We start from the raw sequence: 24,187 nt of genomic DNA on the forward strand, positions 1-24,187 counted from the left end.
GAAGCGATGCAATGACGGGGGGATGGGAGGGATGCAGTGAGGGGGATGGGGGTGCAGCCCCATTCCCAGCACTTAGAGATGGGGATACACATACCTCCAACTCCTGGGTGCCGGTGATGGGGCGACAGACAGATGGCGGTTCGCCGCAGGGCATGCACTGCAGCTCAAGCCCAGTCACACGAGGAGAAGAGGGTCGGGCAGCAGAGGGAGAAACATGCCCCCTCAACAGCCACCTGCTGAGCGCTCGTGAGTGGTGCTAGTTCCTCCCCTTCCTTGACCCAACCAATGGGAGCTGCACCTGCGGGCGGGGCAGCATGCAGACTCCGCCCTGGCAGCCCCTAAGGCTAGGAGCCAGACATGCCGGCTGCTTCTGGACCCAGGAGCCACGCAGGCCGCAGCGCGGCACCAGCAGGGAGCCTGCCAGCCCCGCTGCGGCACCGCAAACCAGATATTCAATGGCCCAGAGCTGTCAGGATTCCTTTTGAACCAGGTGTTCTGGTCCAAAACCGGACATCTGGTCACCCTAGTAGACCAGCTAATGAAAAGACTAAAAGAGAAAGATTTCTGAGCCTCAATTTTTTCATGAAACCCAAAAGGCAGGCAGATTGATACTGCCTACTGGAAACTCTACCTAATTGCATCTCTAAGGCAACACCCCCTAGCTCCCTTATCACTTTCTGCATGTTACAAGAGGACTTCTACACGCACAATACTACCCAGTGTGAACTTTTGGAACAATTACCAAATAAAAATAATAATAATAATCATAATCATAATTTTCAATTCCTCTTTTCACATAGCCTGAACTTCCTCCTGATTTCAACCTCTTATCTTCACTAATATACTGAATTTAACAAGCATCTAACTTTCACATGAACTCAACTGCCCTGACCATATCCTTTCCCAATCAGCTACATGTACCTTTTGGACCTCATTGGCCCTCTGTCCACTTTGTGCCACTGCAAACTTTGCTCTTAGAATTTACAGCCATGACCTTATGCCCTAGTTTATGAAGCAGAAGCACAACATTAGTACACCTAAATTTAATCTGAATTCCCAAAAATAAGACCTGAAATATAATATCCTGCATTTTAGCATTTTCAAAATGGAATTTACACTAAAAACTATCTTATAGCTTGCCTCATATTCTCTGAAGCTTTCTTCTCGAAAAGCACATTTACCTAAGGGGAAAAAAAAAACACTTTTGGTCTGTTAGAGTGAAATTTATACTATTGCAAGAGATGTCTGCAATACAAAGAATCTAACACCAGATTTTTAGGGTTCATACGTCAGACCAGGCAGCTTACTTTCTTTATATTTTATGTCTTTATCTTTTCCTTCCCAATAATAAAATAGAATAAAGAGACAAAATTACCTTCATGCACTGTTATTCCACAATTGTCACATTGGATTATTTCATCAGCATCTTCACTGTTATCCCCAAGACAAACACAGCAAATCAGAATATGGTCCATTTTCTGGGAGGTCCAGTTTTGAGACTTTTCAAGGATCAGAGAGTCCTAGCATTGAAAAATTAAGATGCAATGATTACACTGGGAATCACACTGGAATAGTTTATTATTTCTATTGAAAACAGGCATTTGCCCAGTGTAAATAAAAAAAAATTAAAGAAGGATAAAATATATTGCTGCCCTGTAAGATTTTTATATTTTAAAAAAGTATACATAAAAAGATTTTAAAGAATGTAAAAACCTTTGCGTGCTTAATTTTTCACGTACATAAAAAGAGTCTTCCTCTCCGCTATAACTGTATGATGCCCAAGTGCAATTCTGCCATCCACCTTTTAGGGTCTTGATCATGCCCACTGTAGAGAAGCCTTGCTTGGGTGGGCCTTATAAGATCTACTAGAGCAGGTCTCCCTTCTGGCAAACCTTATCCACCAACTCGATTTAAACTGTTGGTGTTCTTTAAAAAGATCTGTGGTTGGGGGCCCATACCCCGATTGGGGTGATGGGCATGAGTGAGTGAGTGAGTTCTTTAGAAGAGGAATATCAGAAATATACAAAACTTCATTGCAAGAAGAATTAAGGTTGAAAGTATGTTTTGGGAGTCCAGCTAACTTCAGAAAATTATTACACTAACAAAAAGTCTATATCTTCCCAAAAGCCCACACAAGGGTTAAATTACAATGCTGATTTTACATATGATATATTAAATGGGTAATAATTTCTCATCTTCTCACTACTAACATGAGAGAGGGTTTGCAGGATCACATATATAGCTTATAAAGTACTTTAGAATACTTCACAGTGAAAAGCACTATATGAAGTGAAATATTACTAATGTATACCATTTTATATAATTCAGTTAGGAATTTCTCTCATGAAAACGTGGAGCAGTTTATATGATTCAGATATAAAAGAGTGACGGATAAGTTCTGGGTATTTTCAACCTTTCAAGGTATTTAAATGAATACTATTTAGGATGGATTTAAGGTTATCCTCAAATTGATTAATATGTTTCTGGACTGTAAAATTGTGTCTCTGTACTGTATTAGCACACTGCACCCCCGACTTTTTATAAAAAAGAGTAGAACATGGAACTTAGTGTGGCTTCACCAATAAAGTCTTAACGTATGGAGAGGTGAGGGATCGGATGCACTAGTAATAAAACCATCACTACTGATTAATTAAAGCAGCACTTGTAATAGTTTCAGAGCATAGGTTGGCAATCCATGACTGACACGGCTACTATCCCAGAATCTGTATTGCTAGGGATTTTGAAGCAACAGAGGGAAAAGTGAGTAGAGTAGAAGTTTTCCTTTTCAAACATCCCATTCCCACCCCAATCCCTCACTGACGATTGTGATAATGTATTAACACTCTCTTTTTAACTCGTAGGTCAGTGGTTCTCCAATCCCCATGTGAACTATTACCTCCCATAGCCTCTCAATCCCACACAGCACTGCTCTCAAGATATTTTGTGTTCTGCTGCCACCAGGAAAACTCCACAGATTACCTGTGGCCCATGGACAACAGTTTGAGAACCATTTCCTTAGAAAATAAATCTGATGCCCAAGTGGCTCTGAAGATACAAAAGTCATTTGCCATACTTGCACCGTTCATTGATTGATCACTTTGCTCATAATTAAAAGCAATACAGTACTGGACAGAGAATATCATAAGTAGTAAACATTTCCCAGATGCAAAGGCAATTAGTTTCCAGATGATGTGGGTCTTGTGATATTTTCTCTTCCCAAATTTTCCTAAAAACAAAAAAACGTTTCTAGTTGCAATATTCAGGACTACAGGTAATAGTTACAATGCAGTGGTAACAGACTAATGATAGCCTGGGGACAGGTGGGGGAGGTGGATTTATGGTTCAGCATAAACTTTTGAGTGAGATGAATTAACATAACAGAATAACTGTTCCAGTTAACTTTTCATTACCATGCTAAATGCACATTAATAATCCTTGCTGCAAAAGATAATGCAAGCTGTATAATTAGTATAAAATTGTTTTAAAATTTGTAGTACTCAAACACTGAGAAAGGTGAGGCCAACACCAAACTGATGATCTGAAAGTCTGAGTAATATATCTAGGTCCTCAACATTTTAGGGAATTTTCCAAAAGCTCAAGAAGATACATTTCCAATATGGTATGTAAAACCACCATTTCTACATTACGCAAAAGATGTGCCTAGGTTATACATAAAATCTAATATGGCGCACTAGAACTAGGAATAAAATGTAATTTACTATGGTGTGTTTGCCAACATCACATGGAGAAACTGTTGAGTTGGTTGTTCTATTTTTCTGAAGTTTAAAGAAAATTAGAACAAAAAGTCTACATAATCTCAGGAGACCAATACAGAGCTCTTGTATGTATAGATCAATAATACAAAGCTCATCACTTCTTGGTTACCAGTCTGAATCCACCCCCGGTTGCTTTATGATGGTTGTTCAGTGGCCTACGTAGAATTTTGTAGATCTCAATCTGGTTCCACTACACAGTACAACTGGCATCTTGATCTGAGAAGCCAAGGAACAGGGCACAGAGAACAAGTGATCTTCCAACCCCAAAATTTGGACACTGAAGTTCAGGTATGAGGCACATTGGTGGAGCACTGTGGGAAAGTTTGTACTGCTGCTACTACCTTTTCTGTTTACAAACGATTCCTGGTTCTAGAGCTGTTAATCTGGCACAAGCTATATATTTACATCAAACATTCAAAAAAAAAATAAAATAAAAAATACAGGCAGTCATTACATATTTAAAACCCATTCAGGACACGGGCAAGCTCTTCAGGAATCTAAGTGAGGAGCAAGTAGGTATAGCCAGATTGCTTGTAGTTATTGTCCTGAGAGAGGCAAAATGAACTTAAAGATGCTCACAAAGACTATGGTAGAAGAGAGGGTAACAAGATGAAGGCAAGCTAGTAAACTCTATACTCTGCTGCCACTATGAGTAAATTTTCCATTACCCTCTCAATCAAGAAAGAGATCATGAGCCTTGAGGTGATGAGGAAGAGAAGTCTATGAATAAAAGAGAAAATTATAAAAAAAAATAGTATACAGTGTCATGTTTGCATAAAGGATGAACAGGAAATAAAGAAGGAACTAAAGTTTTCCCCATATTACTTAGGTTCAAGATTAATGACAGTTTCCCCCTATTTTTAAAATAAATCCAGGAAGGCCAGCACTTTGTGACAAGACTCATGAACTGAACACTTCTCTCCCTGTATAATTGCCTATAAACATGGACTTAGGTAACTTTCACTGCACTGTACAAACACAAAAAATTGTTAGCAATACCTCCTAACTATGGCAGATTAACTGTGCCAGTGCATAGTTAGATTTGTAGCAGAGAGGCCCTTAAAGGTCTAAGGACCTTACGGAAAGCCAGAATTTTCAATCCACGCCACAGGCTCAGATTCTTTGCTTGGCTTCATTGAGGAAAGTCTAAAATTTTGGTGTGATTTCTAGTTCTATAAACACTGACATTTTTCTAACTAAAAGCAAACTTATAAAACCTGTGACATTTTATCCAAATGATAAAACTGTACTGTGAAAACACTGATATAACATTTATACGGAGAAAATATGTATGAGAAACAGACAGAAGATAGAGGGCTAAGCCAATGCTGCAAGGATATCAAATTCGGCATCAAGATTAGGTTTTGTGAGGGGACGCTGAATCTGTGGTATGGTGCATGTAGTGGCCAGGGACCCTCATGTGGGATCAAGAACTGTTGTTCCGGCCAAACCCTACACCTGCAAGGTAAAGGGGCAGATTTCATTCCCACCACCACTTAATTCCCCATACAAAACCCACTATTGCAGGCTTTTGCAGGAAGTATTAAGTTTCACAACCTATGCACATGTATCTCCTAATAACTTTAATGGGAATTGCAAAGGCCCTCACTGGGTTAGAAAAGAACTCCATAAAGCAATAGAGATTGTAAAACTGAAGAGCATCATTTATCTACTAATGATGCTTGACACAAGTTGCGACAAAGTAAGCTTGTCTGCCTACACTTAATACAGTAGAACACTATGAAGGTACTGTATTACAACACAGGTTCAAGTATAACATGGTCTGTCCTTGAATTCTATCTTTGCAAAATGAAAAGGTAAAAAAATAAACAGCAAAAAGACTTGAAAGAGATAAGAACCAAAACCTTATTAAAGGCCTCAATATTAGCTGCCGACACAAAGTTAGTTGCTTAAATACTCTGTCCTTTCATACATCAAGCACAACAGCATCTGCATTACTAAGACTTCAGCTTCTGCATTGTAATGAGATTCTGCTGGACTCTAAAGGAACTATTTTTACTAAATGTGAAAAATTATTATACTGGCGCTGCCAGCAGCACTTTTAAAACCTTGTTTCAAATCTCATGAACTGAAATTGGACATGTATTCTGTTAACACAGAAGTTAAAACTAGATTTAAAAAATTAAAGTCCATTAAGCCAATTTTCAGTTTTAGAGATTCAATTTCCTTACTTTGTATTGAAGGAAAACAAAATCTAAAAACAGCTTAATCAAAAAATTCAGATAGTTCTTAACATGCATTGTTAGGATAATTTTTAATCAGTTGTGATAGTTCATTTTGAAAGGTAGGAAAGATGGTCTTATTATTAATGCCCCAAGATTTGAAGCTAGGAGAGCTGAGTTTTAATTCTGACTCTGGCACTGACTGTGGGGAAGTCACTAAAGAATCAATCTGGCAAGGTGCTAAACACCCTCAATTACCATTGATGCCAGTGGGAGCTGAGGACATTTTAAGGATCAAGACCTTAATCTCTCTGTCCTTCAGTTTCCCCATCTGTAATATGGGATTATACTCTAACAACACTAACCTAGCTTGGATGTTTTGTGAAGATTAGTCCATTAATATCTGTGAAATGCTTTGAGAGCCTCAGCTAGAAGGCATGGATAAGTGTAGTGGTAGTTTAAAATCAGAAAACGATATAAAGAAAAAGGGACTGAGAGTGGGCTACTCTCACCTTAAGAGATCCCTAAAGAACAGGGTAAAATAGGCCTGCAATATCATTGCCTGTATTGTACCTACTGTGTGGCAAGAGGGCAAACTTTACCTGCTATGAGGTTCAAAATGACAGTCATCTAAGAAGTACTTTAGATCCTAACACTGTAAAATCAAACCATTCCTTGTAGGGTCACAGCAATAAGCATATAATGCACACAATGTTGCAAATTTCAAATGTAAACAAGTGTACTGGTTTAATGTTAAAAACAATACATGCATATGATAAAAGTGAAACCTAAAGGATATAATTCTCAAGTTATCTTTTTAGTCACAACTACTAGCGTTAATAAGATGCACAAGTGATAACCAATGTTAGTGACTAAATCCATAAAGTATCTACAAGTAAGTCTCTCATAAAAGTACAACACAGAAAGATATTTGTTTCTTCAACATTCCAAAACACTCAACCTTGTTCAACACAATATGGAGTGTTAACAGAAAAATCAGCGCACACAAAACTCTTTAAATGAAAAAAACCTCTAAGTAAACCTGTATGACTATAATTTATCCAGAAGTTAGGTATCAACAGTATAATTACCTGTAAAAAGTTTAAAACAATAGTCTTTATAGTGATTTTTTGAATTTTACAACTATGATGTATTAAGTCAACAATCTTAACAACTCAATACAGCACTACAGCCCTATTTTAGGGGATAGGAATTGTGTGTGCTAAAAGATTGCAATAACAGAAACTCAATACATAATATTTGCATTCTGAAATCACAGTGTATTCAATGCAATTAATTCTTACCCATCGTACTGTTTGGTGTTTTAAAAAAATTAGAGCATACACCAGAACTATGAACAGCTTGCTAGAGAAATATAACATTCATTGTAGCTGAGCCCACATCAGAGTACATGTTCCTCTATTAAGAATTCTTGAACAGTGAATGTAATTTTTGTTTTCTATTATGTTTGTTGCAATAAGGAACTGGATCAAGAATATTTGCTTTTGGGAGTGGGGGGGCATTTGTTAGGACGTGTCATAGCTATTACGCAACTTTAGCATTGGTTTCTGTTTAAGAAGATACATGCTATAACAGAACTAAAATGTTCATTAGCAGAAGTTAGTTCACACTCTGGACCTACTTGTTATGAAGCTGATCCAAAGGCCACTGAAGCCAATGGAAAGACTCCCATTGATTTAAATGGGTGTTGATTGGCCTTTATGGCCCAAACAAATTTATTTCACTTGCCATACCCATTCAGCATAGTTCTGGAGGTTTTTTAATTATTAAAAAAACCCACTGTAAATAGGATTCCAGTCAGTTTAACTTCAATGAGTAATTTAAAAAGAATAGCACTGCAGACTACTTTCCATTTTTCAACAGACATATTATAGAAAGTTGGTTGCTCTACCTCATTACTCTTGCTTTGTGAAAGAGCCAGGCTATCATTTGTCAGCTCCTCATCATCAGCACTATTCCTGCTAAGAACTTTATTTTTCTTTTTCTTGGATCCACCATCACTAGCAGTGCTGCTGTTATCCTCATTGCCTTCCTCATCATTGTCATCCTCATCGCTACCACTTCCATCATCTTCATCCTCCTCATTATCTCCATCACTTCCCTCTTTCCGCAGTGCAGTTTTTCCCTTCTTCTTCCCAGCAGTAGGTCGCCAGTCGTTGTCATCCTCACTGTCATAATCATCCATTTCATTTAGTTCTTCCATTGATACAAAATCCAGCAGAGGTCGGTTCCTACGCAAATTCCACTTTTTTGGTTCACTTGTCTGCTCATCAGCAGCAGCAGCAGCAGCAGATTCAGTTGCTTTTTCTTTCTCCTTTTCTTTTTTCTTTTTTGGCTTCTCATCTTCCTCCTCCTGTTCTTTTTTTTCAGTCTTAATCACCTCTTTCTCTGTTGTAAGCATCGTTTCTCCAGCAGAAGTTTTTGGTTGCTGTTCTTCCTCTACTTTCACTTCTGCCAATTCTTCCTCCAAGACATTTTCTTCTGATTCACTACAGGAACCTTCACCACTGTCCTTTGATGCATCTTCACTCCCACGACCACTTCCTTCAGAATCTGTTGAGCATATGAAAATTTAAAAAATGTGTTCTAACACAAATGTACCCAAAAAACCCAAAAGCTGTTGAAGTAACAAATTGTTAAAATTACAGAATGATGCATGTTCCTCCCTTATTAGGCATCCAACCTATGTTGCAGTTGGTGTCCAAATATCGTTACTGCAAGTAGTACTACTCAGAATCTGTTGAATGAGTGCATTTTGAAATGAAGAAAAAAAAAGTTAAGATATATTAAATGACACCTAGTTAAATTCCCCTTTGCATCACATCTCTTATTACCAATAGGCAGCAGTATGGGGTAGATATAGTCGCCACTTGACATTATAAAGCATGAATAATTGTACTTGTTTTAAAATCTTAGTAGTTATTTCCTAAACCTTGAAAATGAAAGCTCAAAATAAAATAGATACTCAATACAAATCACGCCATTTAAAGATTATTAAGGTTACAAAATTAAGCATTCAAAAGTCAAGAAGTGCCAAAGTTGAGTTTGCTCATACAAACTTAACTCTGCCACCTGGTATATATATGCAGAGTAAGAATTTTTAATTTCACCATCACTTACTATTTTGACCCTACAAGAGCTCTGCCTCATTCAGTGCATAGTTTGGACAATGAGCAAGCCTGAACTGGATGTCACCCCATTATCATTCTTCAGTTACTGATCCCTTGTCTCATTCACTACACTAATCCAATTTGCACAATGGATAAGGCAGAGGTTATGGACTTCTGCCTCATTTCTCTATTCAGTATGCAAATAAGTGAGGTTGGAGTTCTGTTGGGAAAAAAGGAGAGCATGTAAAAATGTAATTAAAGATTATTATGATGCATTTGCACAAAAAGGTTGAAAGATGCAGGGACACTTCCTGACTTCAGTGTTTCTCCTAGTAACCTACATTCTTTTACTAGTTTTCATTTTAAATATTTATTTTAAGTTAAGAGAAATGAAGAATAAATTATCGTATTCGGAGCAATTTACTAGAAAACAGCAGAAAGTTCTGTTCTGCATGATACATGCACTCAATGAGACAAAGGCTTCTGTGGTGTGCATATTATTCAATGAAGTATGGATTGAGATTTTCCAGATCTACCACCAAAATTGTACCGGTCACCTCCAACAAGTGCCAATAAATAAATAAAATAAATAACCTCATCATGTATATTTTGAGCCATTGTACATTACAGAGAACTGCTTTACTGGTACCTAAAAAAAAAAAATGCCTCTGCCCTTAATTATCTTACTTACCAGGCAATAGCAACTAATGCATTTTATTAGTTACCAAAGAGCAATCCCTGCACACACCTTCATAGCCATATACAGCCGAACAGACAGTGGAACTAGCATGGTTCTGTATGGTGGAGACAGGATGCAGAGAGCCCCATACAAATACCATGTAGCTAAGCCCTATGGGATTACATCCATGAATGTAAGGATGTGGTGCTAAAGAGTGACACTAGGTGCTAAATTTCTTAAAGGACCCATTTCTTATAATAAATGTTAATTAATTTAGAAGTTTACACATTTTAAGAGTAAAAGGCTTATGAACAAATATCACGTCTTATGGTAAGCCAGCGAAAGTAGGCTCACGATAACAGGAGAGGAGTGCCTGGCACCATTTTGGAGAGTTCCTTTAATTGATCTTTCCTCGCTCTTGATCCTTCTAAGACTTATCACATGCTTAAAGTTAAGCTCAGGAGGAAAGTCTTTCCAGAATCCAAGTATAAGCATGCTGAGTACACAGCAAGTGTCCTGAATTGAACATGTGGTGGGGACATGACCACCATGTACAACTTCAGATATCCTGAGTCGTTCCCTTAGGGAGACAACAGCCTCCATGACTAGGGGAAAACAAAAGAAACTGTCATCACCAATACAGTATCACAAAGCCCCAATGTCACAAAAGCAATTTTTTTAAGTTAACTATGCTTAAGCTGATCAAGTCCCATGGCCAAGGCTGTACTAAACTGTGCCTGCATTTGATTATGAAAATAACTTTTTCAAAATTATTGCAAGAAAGTCACAGTCAAAACATTAATCTTAGATAAATGTATATATAACTGCACTAGGAAGTAGAGTCTTGTTCTTTTATATAGTTTTTTTATTCTAAATATGATATGATTAAAGCTTTTTTAAAAAATTAAACTTGTTATACAACTACTTAAAATAATTGCTCCACAACTAATTTTGAACTTTAAGAATCAAAAGTAAAAACTCATAGTTGAACAGCAAAGCATCTGACTGCAAAAAAATACATACAAGTAATGGGATACATTTTTTAAATTCTTTTCTCTGTACAATTTGTCAAATATTCTTTAAATTTGCAAAAATACGTTATTTATACAGCAATGGTTGACATAGCACTATCAGGAAAAAAGGGTTTTTTTAAAATCAGAAAGCCTAATGGAGCTTTTCTAGTTCTTTCCAACCCTTCATTCTTGCAACTTGTCCTTGTTTCCATGTTCCCTGTCAGCTAACCACCTCTACTCAGTCTCAAGTCCAGTCACAAAAACTGGAAAAAACAGTATACAAACCAAATACCTTGGAGAAACTATAGTATACCATAGGCCATTTCAATCATTTCACCTAAATTTTAAAAAAAAAAAATTACCTTTTGTAAGGACAGTTTTAAAATATCTTAAAGAATAATCAGCTACAAAACCCACCATTTTGGTGGTTTCATACAGGATAAGAATTCTTCTCCAGTTTCAATGCATGAAAAAGAAGGAACTTTAAAATCATTGTAATTTATATTCTATTAGCAGATTCCTCTTTATTTTCTGGCAATCAGTTAAAGCTACATACCATAATTGTGCATATTGGATAGAATAGTGGCTAAATCAATCTTAAATACCAAAAAAGAATAGAATAGAATTGATATTATGTAATGTTCCAAACATTTGATTTTAGACTGAATCTAATGTCAATTTAACTTGCAGCCATAATTTTATGCACTTATTTGCATTGTATGAAGGTTTGACTAAGCATTTTAAAATATTACAGATCTGAGCCACACACTTCAGTTAAAACATTCTTGCTACCAGAAGAGACAGAGTAATGTATATAAAGACAAAGATCACCAGACAAAAGAGTTTAAGATATGACTGTACTGATCAGAGACAGTACTTTGTCTTCCAATGCCTGTGAGTGAAGCATTTAAGCAACTTTATCAAATGCAGGTGTGGATTTGAGAAGGCTACCAAAAAAGGAGTTGTGAATGACTGGCTTGCAGACGCACAACTGGAGATTGTAAGTTTGTCAGATGCTATAAACTGAAGTGTGTCATGTCTAGTCAGCACAAGGATGAAAAGAGACTAAGGACAACCTAGTTACTAATGATGTAGTAAGTGGGCATGCTTACCTCTGAGCCAGCACTCAGTAAGTGACCCAGCATCCAGCACAGTGGCTTTCTCTCTATTCATGCCTGTTCAGAGCCCAGCAGAATAAGGTACCAATTTTGATTGGGTCTTTGGGTGATATCATAATGTCAAGTATCAGAGGGGTAGCCGTGTTAGTCTGGATCTGTAAAAGCAGCAAAGAGTCCATCCGACGAAGTGGGTATTCACCCATGAAAGCTCATGCTCCAATACGTCTGTTAGTCTATACGGTGCCACAGGACTCTTTGCTGCTTTTATAATGTCAAGTGTTTATTAATAAATAATAATGGCAAGAAAACATCATGCAGCTTGTGGCATAACAGGACATTTTAAAAAAAGTGAAGAGTAAAAAAGGTCTGAGCACTTTAACCCTGCTGTCATATATTTCAAAATCCATCTTGCCTACTTAAAAATTCTCTTTAATGTTTTCCGTTGAAACTATAATGTTCTTCAACCCACTTATTATGCAGCAGTGCGGATGCAAATGGATGCAGAGTTCATCCCTCAAAAGTGAATACATAGCCACATGGGCTATAAAGTGCTTTGAGAGCTCTAGGCTAAAAATATGCTATATACACACGTTATACAGGGAACAAATAGATACTCTAGTCCAGGCATCAAGAATCCTTAGGATGCATCTATTTAATGTTAAAGAGAAGAGTACACTATAGCTGCTTTTCAAAGCAAACTCTCAAAGCGCTGATCTTTATTGTGCACTGCTGGATTGCAAAACTTCAGTTGAAGGCATGAAACTTTGCATCATGGGGTACACGCAAGTCACAAACTTGAATGTTCCCAAATCACAAACTTGAATGTTCTTCGTTTCTTTTTTTTTTTTAAGTTACCAAAGAGCCAAACCAATTATTTTTTTAAATTATTCTAAAAACAGACCATGTAATGCCAATCTTAAGCCAAGAATAAGTCTTTAAATTATTTGTAATAAATGAGTAATAAGTACAACTTTAACTATAATGATACTAAGGAGCAATACTTAGAAATAGTTTGTGAGAAGGTGTAAGAAAGTTACTTTTTTCATTGACAATAACCATGCGAATGCAACACTAAGGTTGAGAACTAGTGTCATGTCTAGACTGGGGAAGTTTATGAATTCCAAAACCAGTCCAGCTGAATGGATGTTAAAACCAGTGGGATCCTTAAAGTAGATAAGTCATCAATTGCTTCCATCATTTTACCACTGTGTTGGTTACACTTGATAAAAAGCCTAAAAACAGGATTAAATGACACTGTTATAAAAATGGGTCTACCCATGGAAACCTTGTCCAGACTAGGGTTACCACTGGAACCAGTAAGTAATTTGTTCTTTTATTTTGGAAGTTACCTTATCACATACAAGGCATCAGAGGAACAGAATCCGGAAGATTTCGGAGTTAAAATACCTATTTAAACAGTTGAGTCCAATCTTGCAAACCCTTGCTATAGCACATACTTCCATTGATTTCAGTGTGACAACGAGCATGATTAAGGGTTTGCAGTATCTTAGCATCTCATACTACTGCACAGACTGTTAAGATCTATAACTTCACATACATAGATGCAACGTGACTGACTGAGGAGAACCCAACTTTTGAATTTCTTGACTTCAATGCATTTAAATCCTCATATTTTCCTCTGGAACGTCTTAGGTTTTTACCAAAAAATTTAGTAATTTCAAATAGCTGTTTCTGTGTGTTTCTGAACAGTGACATATCCAAATACATGCATTACTGCCTATTTGTTGAGTAAGTCACACATACTGGCATTTATTTGAAAATGTAATCATATTGCACAATATAATAAGGTTATTCTCCACTTACTTTTAGTCATTTGGTTATCTACATTTGTAAGGAATCCATTCCAAACAAAAAGTTCAGCCATAGAATTCTAAATCCAAAGAGTACTTAGACTTAAAGAGATATAGGCCACGATCCTGCAACATACTGTACATCAGGGATCGGCAACCTTTGGCACACGGCCCGCAAGGGTAAGCACCCTGGCAGGCCGGTTTGTTTACCTGATGCATCCACAGGTTCAGCCGATCGCGGCTCCCTCTGGCTGCGGTTCGCCGCTCCAGGCCAATGGTGGCTGTGGAAAGCGACGGCCAGCACACCCCTCAGCCTGCGCCGCTTCCGCAGCCCCCATTGGCCTGGAGCGGCGAACCACAGCCAGAGGGAGCCGCGATCGGCTGAACCTGCGGATGCGTCAGGTAAACAAACCGTCCCGGCCCGCCAGGGTGCTTACCTGGCAAGCTGTGTGCCAAAGGTTGCCAATCCCTGCTGTACATAGACAAACCTCTGGATCCACACGGAGCAGCACGGAATTTAATAGGGTTCCACGTGAACACAAGGATCTGCCCATGTGTTATGAATTGCAGATTCAACAATGTTGTAAACTAAAGGAAAAATCTTCTCTTCAATCAATAATAGGGTATTATTAGTGAGGCAAACTCTGGACATGTTGCAGAGTCCTTTTACCCTTGTAGTTCAGTTCTTTCATCAAAAAAGTAACCCGACCAAGCATAGTTTTAATTTAAAATCATATATCAACCACATTCAACACAGCACAGATCTGCTCTTTCAACCATACAATTATTGTCTAATTAGTATGAAACACAGGAAGCAATCTAAACATTTATATTCTCAGAAATGCTCCGAGTTCCACGTGCAGGGCCAGGTAGGCAGGCAGAGCTTCAGAGTCTCAATGCGTGGATGAGACGATGGAGTAGAGGAGGGGGTTTAGATTCATTAGGAACTGGGGAAACTTTTGGGATGGGGGGAGCCTATACAGGAGAGATGGGCTCTACCTAAACCAAAGTGGAACCAGACTGCTGGCACTTAACATTAAAAAGGTTGCAGAGCAGTTTTTAAATTAGGAGATGGAGGAAACTGACTGCTGCAGAGGAGCACGTGGATCAGACAGAGACTTCTCTTAGAGGAGAGTCTATTGATAGAGATTCTCTAGGTTATAGTCAAGAGCAGAGGATGGAAGAGGATAATGTAAGGGCCAGATCAGACGAGAAACATTCACATAAAGAATAGGACACATCAGAAAAGGACAGACAAACAAACAGTGACAAGTATTTAAAGTGCTTGTACACAAATGCTAGAAGTCTAAATAATAAGATGGGTGAACTAGAGTGCCTCGTGATAAAGGAGGATATTGATATGGTAGGCATCACAGAAACCTGGTGGACTGAGGACAATCAATGGAACACAATCATTCTGGTGTACAAAATATATCAGAAGGACAGAGCAGGTCATGCGTGGGGGGAATGGCACTATATGTGAAAGAAAATGTAGAATCAAATGAAGCAAAAATCTTAAGTGAATCCACAGGTTCCATAGAATCTCTATGGATAGTAATTTCATGCTCTAATAAGAATACAACATTAGGGATCTATTATCGACCACCTGACCAGGATAGCAATAGTGATGATGAAATGCTAAGGGAAATTAGAGAGGCTATCAAAATTAAGAACTCAATAATAGTGGGGGATTTCAATTATCCCCATATTGACTGGGAACATGTCACCTCAGGACAAAATGCAGAGACAAAATTTCTTGATACTTTAAATGACTGCTTCTTGGAGCAGGTGGTAGGGGAAACCACAAGGGGAGAGGCAACTCTCGATTTAGTCCTGAGTGGAGCGCAGGACCTGGTCCAAGAGGTAACTATAAAAGGACCTCTTGGAAATAGTGACCATAATATAACAACATTTAACATCCCTGTGGTGGGAAGAACATCTCAACAGCCCAACACTGTGGCATTTAATTTCAAAAAGGGAAACTATGCAAAAATGAGGGGGTTAAACAAACAGACATTAAAAGGTACAGTGACTAAAGTGAAATCCCTGCAAACTGCATGGACACTTTTTAAAGACACCATAATAGAGGCCCAACTTAAATGTATACCCCAAATTAAGAAACACGGTAAAAGAATTTTTAAAAAGCCATCGTGGCTTAATCACCATGTAAAAGAAGCAGTGAGAGATAAAAAGGCATCCTTTAAAAAGTGGAAGTCAAACCCTAGTGAGGTAAATAGAAAGGAGCATAAACACTGCCTAATTAAGTATACAAACGTAATAAGAAAAGCCAAAGAGGAGTTTGAAGAACAGCTAGCCAAAAACTCAAAAGGTAATAACAAAATGTTTTTAAGTACATCAGAAGCAGGAAGCCTACTAAACAATCAGTGGGGCCCCTGGATGATCGAGATACAAAAGGAGCGCTTAAAGACGATAAAGTCATTGCGGAGAAACTAAATGGATTCTTTGCTTCAGTCTTCAAGGCTGAGGATGGTACGGAGATTCCCAAACCTGAGCCGGCTTTTGTAGGTGACAAATCTGAGGAACTGTTACAGACTGAAGTGTCACTAGGAAGTTTTGGAATTAATTGATAAACTAACATTAGCAAGTCACTGGGACAAGATGGCATTCACCCAAGAGTTCTGAAAGAACTCAAATGTGAAGTTGCGGAACCTGTCCTTTAAATCGGCTTCTGTACCCAATTACTGGAAGATAGCTAATGTAACGCCAATATTTAAAAAGGGCTCTAGAGGTAATACCGGCAATTACAGACCGGTAAGTCTAACATCAGTACCGGGCAAATTAGTTGAAACAATAGTAAAGAATAAAATTGTCAGACACATAGAAGAACATAAATTGTTGGGCAAAAGTCAACATGATTTCTGTAAAGGGAAATCGTGTCTTACTAATCTATTAGAGTTCTTTGAAGGGGTCAACAAATATGTGGACAACGGGGATCTGGTGGACATAGTATACTTAGATTTCCAGAAAGCCTTTGATGAGGTCCCTCACCAAAGGCTCTTACATAAATTAAGCTGTCATGGGATAAAAGGGAAGGTCCTTTCATGGATTGAGAACTGGTTAAAAGACAGGGAACAAAGTGTAGGAATAAATGGTAAATTCTCAGAATGGAGAGGGGTAACTAGTGGTGTTCCCCAAAGGTCAGTCCTAGGACCAATCCTATGCAACTTATTCATAAATGATCTGAAGAAAGGGGTAAAAAAGTGAGGTGGCAAAGTTTGAAGATGATACTAAACTACCCAAGATAGTTAAGACCAAAGCAGACTGTGAAGAACTTCAGAAAGATCTCACAAAACTAAGTGATTGGGCAACAAAATGGCAAATGAAATTTAATGTGGATAAATATAAAGTACTGCATATTGGAAAAAATAACCCCAACTATACATACAATATTATGAGGGATAATTTAGCTACAACGAATTGGGAAAAAGATCTTGGAGTCATCATGGATAGTTCTCTGAAGATGTCCACACAGTGTGCAGAGACAGTCAAAAAAGCAAACAGGATGTTAGGAATCATTAAAAAGGGGATAGAGAATAAGACAGAGAATATATTATTGCCCTTATATAAATCGATGGTACGCCCACATCTTGAATACTGCGTACAGATGTGGTCGCCTCATCTCAAAAAAGATATACTGACACAAGAAAAGGTTCAGAGAAGGGCATCTAAAATTATTAGGGGTTTGGAACGGGTCCCATATGAGGATAGATTAAAGAGGCTAGGACTTTGCAGCTTGGAAAAGAGGAGACTAAGGGGGGATGTGATAGAGGTATATAAAATCATGAGTGATGTGGAAAAAGTAGCTAAGGAAAAGTTATTTACTTATTCCCATAATACAAGAACTAGGGGCCACCAAATGAAATTAATGGGCAGCAGGTTTAAAACAAATAAAAGCAAGTTCTTCTTCACGCAGCACACAGTCAACTTGTGGAACTCCTTGCCTGAGGATGTTGTGAAGGCTAGGAGTATAACAGCATTTAAAAGAGAACTGGATAAATTCATGGAGGTTAAGTCCATTAATGGCTATTAGCCAGGATGGGTAAGGAATGGTGTCCCTAGCCTCCGTTTGTCAGAGGGTGGAGATAGATGGCAGGAGACAGATCACTTGATCATTACCTGTTAGGTTCACTCTCTCTGGGGCACCTGGTATTGGCCACTGTCGGTAGACAGGATACTGGGCTAGATGGACCTTTGGTCTGACCCAGTACGGCCGTTCTTATTGTACTAAAAATCAACACAAAAGGGATAGAAGCCATTGAGGAACTGACAAGCTTTTCCTCTCAAAACATTCAGAACTGTATTTCAAATACTTCTTTTCTTTTCAAAATTTCAAAGAGTAAGCACTCCCAATTGAAGTTATATATACCAATTCTAAAATTTTAAAGCAAGGCTATTTGAATGATCTGAACACAAAAAAAGTCCAAAGTATTTTAAGAGTAGAACAAGCAAGCTTCTTTTATTGTCAGAGATCACAAACAGCCTTGGCTTCTCTGTTGCATCTTGAGGGTATTCCCACTCGCACTCCTTAGACTGGAGTAGAGATTTAAACATTTGTAACTATTCAGGGCCCAGACTGAGTTTCATAACTGCACAACATCCATAGTTCAATGGACCTTTAATCCAAGTGGAGTCTTTAGGTTCCAATACAAAATAACAATTTAAGTAGGAATTTTTACTTCTGAATTTATTTTTTCACTGAATCTGAGAAAGTTATACAATATACTCCTATTTTTTATTATTTTCTCTCTATATACCTCTTTCCCAGTCACCTCCTAGAGCATTCTGATCCTCACACTACCCTTGTGTGTCTCATACTCCCTCTCCCAAGAACCCCGCTTTTGCTACTGCACCAGTATAAATGCCACCTATGCTATTGCACCAGAATAAAAGTGACTAGCCTGCCACTGGAAATTGACAATATAATTAGTTTCACTCAATTCCTTCTAGAGCAGTTCTATCTGCAAGATGAAAAACCCTTAATTCCAAAGAAGCTTAAAGTGAAAATTAACAAGATGTAGATTAGTTTCATTCTGGTGCTACTGCAATTCTCTCCTACAAGAAGACAATCCCCAGGGGAATCTTTAAAATTGGGACTACCGTATTTACTGGCGTATAGGGGCGACGGGGCGTATAAGACGACCCCCTAATTTTACAGTTAAAATATAGGTTTTGGCCTATATTCGCCCTATAAGACGACCCCCCCTTCCGAGGGGGGGAGCCCAGAGCCTTTTAAATCCCAGCCGCAGCCGGGAATCAGAGGGCTCTGGGCTGCCCGCTGCGGCGGGGAGCCCAGAGCCTTTTAAATCCCAGCCGCGGCAGGGAATCAGAGGGCTCTGGGCTGCCCGCTGCGGCGGGGAGCCCAGAGCCTTTTAAATCCCAGCCGCGGCGGGGAGTCAGAGGGCTCTGGGCTGCCCGCTGCGGCGGGGAGCCCAGAGCCTTTTAAATCCCAGCCGCGGCACGGAATCAGAGGGCTCTGGGCTGCCCGCTGCGGCGGGGAGCCCAGAGCCTTTTAAATCCCAGCCGCGGCAGGGAGTCAGAGGGCTCTGGGCTGCCCGCTGCGGCAGGGAGCACAGAGCCTTTTAAATCCCAGCCGCCCGCTGTTTATACCCGGCGTATAAGATGACCCCCGATTTTTGGGGGTTGTTTTTTAATATAGAAAGTCGTCTTATACGCCGGAATATACAGTAAAGTTGAGGAAGGGAAGCCAGGGGGGAAATAGAGCATACCTGCAATCCTGTATCAGTTTAAAGAGCTATGCTGGACAAGAACCCATTAGGAATTACTGAATTCATTAATATGGGACAGCTTACCAAGAGATGTGGTAGAAATTACAAGTCACTAGGCTTAATGCAAGAATTACTAGGTGAAGTTCTTTGGCCTGTGTTATGCAAGAGGTCGGACAGACTAAGTGGTCATAGGCCTTAAACCTCTTGTTTTATTTCTATATATGATTCTATGACTTGCATATAGCTAGTCTATTTATCTACATGGTCCTGCCACTTTTAGCTTCTTCCTCCCACCTCCAGCCTCCATTTATTTATTACATCAGTTATTGTGTTGGGGCTTCTTTTAGGCTTCAAGAGAGATTCCATGCAGATACAAGGGTCTTCACATATTTATTAGACTGCAGAAATAGGGCTTTAGACCAGGGGTCGGCAACCTTTCAGAAGTGGTGTGCCAAGTCTGCATTTATTCACTCTAATTTAAGGTTTCACGTGCCAGTCATACATTTTAATGTTTTTAGAAAGTCTTTTTCTATAAGTCTATAATATATAACTAAACTATTGTTGTATGTAAAGTAAATAAGGCTTTTAAAATGTTTAAAAAGCTTCATTTAAAATTAAATTAAAACGCAGAGCCCCCCGGACTGGTGGCCAGGACCCAGGCAGTGTGAGTGCCACTGAAAATCAGCTCACGTGCCGCCTTCGGCACCCGTGCCATAGGTTGCCTACCCCTGCTTTAGACTGTAAAACTTTTGAGGCAGGGACTATCTTGTGAGTTCATACAGCTCCCAGCACTGATCTGATTGAGTCCTCTGGTGCTACTGTAATATAAACAAATAAATCTAAATTGATTTTTTTTTCTCCCAAGTTTTCTACTTTTTGGCAGGGACCAGGCTTGGAAAAAAAAGCTATCCAGAAAAGATAAGCTCTTGCTTTCGAGAACAAAGAGGTGCTGTGAAGGAAATGACTGCCTAACATTAATATGTTAGTCCAACATTATAAATAATAGGTATTTCCATAACTTTGTTTGTTAGACAAAAGCCAGATCTACACATACAGTGCTGCAGTAGCGCAGCTGTACTGATGCAGCTGCACTGCTACAGTGCATCTGGTGAAGACGCTATGCCAACGGGAGACAGCTCTCCTGTTGGCATTAAAAAAAAAAAAAACCCACACCTCTACAAACAGCAGAAACTATGTTGTCAGGAGAAGCAAAAGCTCTTGCACATGAACTTGTCAGTGTAACTCATGTCGCCCAGCAGGGTGATTTGTTCATATCCCTGAGCAATATAAGTTATCCTGACATAGACTGTAGTGTAGACATGCTCCTAGTTTTTATTTAGGCTAACAATTAAAACACTTGTGCACAGAAAATACTTATTGTTCCTGCTGGTCCTTGTTTGATCTTCAAGGCGAATGTTTTGAAAGCAACTAATGCTTAATTTTCAGTTTGCAATCTATTTTTATTTTGAAAAAAATACTTTTTAAAGCTGTACCAGGCATTAGGTATTTCACAGAGATAAGGATTACAAGTTAACCAATCAGATTACTGGGCTTCAGGTGCCAAAATTCCAACAGGTTTATATCCTATACAGAAACACAATGTACAATTTCAATGTGTAGTCTACTGATTTATCAATACCACTTCTTCTTCCATTCCAGATATGAGCTGAGAAACCAAAAGCCATAATTTCTCATAAAAATAATGGAAACAAAATCATTTTGAATTAGGGAGATGAAGGAAAATGTTTACCTGAGGCATCTCCAACCTTAAAATCACTGTCATCTGAGCTATCATAATCTAAAGCTTCCAGCAGTGAAGCTGCCAAAGGCTTCACTTGTCTCCTCTTCGAACTGCGATCCACTGTAGAAAGGAAAGAATTTCATTATTATATGATAATAATGAAAATCAACATTATATTAAGCATAAGACATTTAGATTATACAGGAACTGGTGGCAGGAACTGCCTATGTTGTACGGTTTAAAGCTCAGTCAGCACACAAACATCATACAGCATGAGACACAACAGCACCCACCCACAGCCAGGGATCTGAAATACTCCTGGGAGGGACAGAGGGAGGGGAAACATGAGACATAAAGGTTTGGGGTAATACATCTTTTGTTGGGGCATCCCCGGCCCCTCGGCAATGATAGCTCGTTGGTACGAATACGCACTGGAGCAGGACAGCCCGGGAGGGGGGGGGGCAGGGAGAGGCTAAGGGGGGTGGCTAATGCCTCCCACCGGGGGGTGCGGGGGGCAGGCAAGGCCTCGCACTGTGGGGAGGGAAGGTGCGAGAGGCTGACGCCTCTTCGCCCGGGGGATGCCCGGGCAGGCGGGACGGAGCGGAGCGGGGGCTCCCGGGGAGGCGGCGGGGACAGTCACTTACTAAAGCCGGCGGCGGGACAAGGAGGCGAAGGGCGGGCTCGGGCGGCGGCGGCGGCAGACGCGCCGGTCCCCTTCCCACCCCTCAGGCTCCTCAGCGCAGGGCCCCGGCGCTGGCGGAGTCCGGGCCGGTAACCCAGACAATGGGCACAGCCGCAAGCCGCGACCCGGATGCAGATCCCGGCCACAGCGTAGGGCAGGCTTTGCTCCTCCGGCTCGCCCCCACTGAGCATGCGCACAACGCCCGCACAGGCGCATTAGGGGACAGTGAAGCTGTTCAAGCTTCCATGACGCCCCTGCCCTTCCGCAGCCCGGTGTCTCCGCTGGGAGCTGCTGTGCCTGCTGCTAACCCCGCGCGGGAGCGGGAGCGGGGTGAGGGGGGCTGTGTGTGTGTGTGCAGGGTCTGAGGGGGAATTGGGACTAACTATGCCCAGGCTTTCATCCTGATCTGGGTTTTCAGTGCAGGGACAGAGGGACTGAGGTGCAGTCCGTTCATTCATTCACTCACTACTACTGGCAACGCCACGTGTTCAGAAATCACCAATCACCCTTTTATCCCCCGCCCCGCCCCGCCCTCCCTCTAGTGAGACTGGATTATGATTAGTGAATTTTTAATTATGCATTTTGGGCTCTTTTGTGTTTTCCTTTTGGCTGCTGAGCGCTCAAGGTGCACACAGGTCACGTGTTCAGGCTTATCTGAGCAACCATGAGGGCTAGAAACTTACTTTGTTTAAAAGTAAGTGATTGTCGCCACAGCCTCCCCAGGGAAGACCCCTGCCCCCCGCACTGCTTTGTTGTAAGCTTAAGTGTTTTAAAGGGAAGAAGCTGAGAGTCTCACCTAATCACAAGAAACCAGGAACTGGGGATTTAACGAAAACAAATATTGTGAGATTCATGGTGAAATCCCAAGGGCTGGTAATGCTGCTCACGCCTGATCCTGGGTTGGGGAAAGGGGTGCCTCTTCATGAGCTGATCACCCATCCACATCCTTGCTTAATGCAGTGTTGCCAACCTCATCTTTCAGACATCATATTGTTGCCGGCCCAAAGGGCCCGAGGAGGAGCAACAGCGGGGTTCATTGCCCAGTGTGCGTCGCACTAATTAACACACCAGGGTGGAGAAGCAAACCAAGTTTATTTGAGCTCAAAAGTGCCAGGGAGAAAAAGCATTCTCAAATCCTGCACATCCGCACGCAGGCGGGGTCCCAGCATTTATACCCCCCTTGTTCTTCCCCCCTTTTCCCTCCCCCTTGCAACAGTTACACTTAACACTATAATGTAGCTTGTTAGAACTGTTCTCATTCGCATATTTATCTATGGCCTTCACAGCACAGACGCATGCAGATTTTCCTCCCCCTTCTCCCCCTGTCTTACTGCCGCTTTTTGCTGTTTTAAGCTGTCCTACAGCGGCAAGCTAAGAAAGCTGACAGTTACACATTTTGCTTGCTGTTTATTAGCATCTTAGGCTGGTTAAAGTTCACAGCATGGAAGAACTTTGGTTCACTCAGGCCCAAAGTCACAACTTTGGTTTACTTAGGCCTAGGGACACCAACAATATATCTGACCTCTAAAACCATGAGATTGGTTTAAAAACCATGAGATTTTTTAAAAACACATTTTGGGATTTTTTTTTCCTTAAGGATTTTCAAGTCTTATTTAAGTATTATGTCTTCACATGTTTCTTCATAACTATCAGGATTAGAAAGCTTGGGGGGGGTTGTTTTTCAATAAAATCTGAGAATCTCATGTAATCACGTGACTCCAGGATCTGGGACTTTAGGAAAAACCACCAGATATTGTGGAGATTTGTAATAAAAATAGCAAAGTTGACAACACTACTAACAGAACTGTGAATGTTCTCAATTTTGAGTTCAGTTTTGAATCCTACTAAGCTTTTAACCTCAATGCCATATTTCAATGAGTTCCACTAACTAGTTGTGCTTTGTGTAAATCAGGGGTTCCCAAACTTAGTTCGTGGCTTGTTCTCGGTAAGTCCCTAGCTGGCCATGAGACGCTTTGTTTACCTGAGCGTCTGCAGGTCTGGCTGCTTGCAGCTCACAGTTCACCCTTCTCAGCCAATGGGAGCTGCGGAAAGCATCTCAAAGCGTCTCATGCCAGCCAGGGGCTTACCCTGAACATGCCACGAATCAGGTTTGGGAATGCCTGGTGTAAATATATCTATATTCTAAATTTTTCCCCTTATTCTTAAATACATAAAGACCATTTTCTACTCTTACTCCTTGTGTAAGCCTCACACTGATAACATTAGTGGGAGTTCACCGTGAACTGAAGCAGTATATAGCCTTAAGTTTATATCTCAGCCCACTAACCATAACAAAAATTTTAATT

The 24,187-nt window shown here is 40.1% G+C and overlaps 1 protein-coding gene across 8 annotated transcripts in view; it reads right to left on the minus strand.

The window, feature by feature from the left end:
- PHF14 (PHD finger protein 14) overlaps nt 1-22,181 on the minus strand; it is a 286,241-nt gene extending 264,060 nt beyond the window's left edge. For 6 of the 8 annotated variants that reach the window (XM_045005266.1, XM_045005265.1, XM_045005264.1 and 3 more), the window contains exons 1-4: nt 21,844-22,180; nt 21,209-21,319; nt 7,872-8,533; nt 1,376-1,520 (exon numbers count right to left, since the gene is read on the minus strand). In XM_045005266.1, the coding sequence (XP_044861201.1) occupies nt 1,376-1,520; nt 7,872-8,533; nt 21,209-21,319; nt 21,844-22,072 (1,147 nt within the window). In that variant the 5' untranslated portion in view covers nt 22,073-22,180. Of the gene's footprint in view, nt 1-1,375; nt 1,521-7,871; nt 8,534-21,208; nt 21,320-21,843 lie in introns of all 8 variants that reach the window. The other 2 variants (XM_045005262.1, XM_045005263.1) reach the window with 2 other exon arrangements.
- Between the last annotated feature and the right edge of the window lie 2,006 nt (nt 22,182-24,187).

This window comes from Mauremys mutica, chromosome 2, assembly GCF_020497125.1.
Source record: "Mauremys mutica isolate MM-2020 ecotype Southern chromosome 2, ASM2049712v1, whole genome shotgun sequence".
NCBI classification, from domain to species: Eukaryota; Metazoa; Chordata; order Testudines; family Geoemydidae; genus Mauremys; species Mauremys mutica.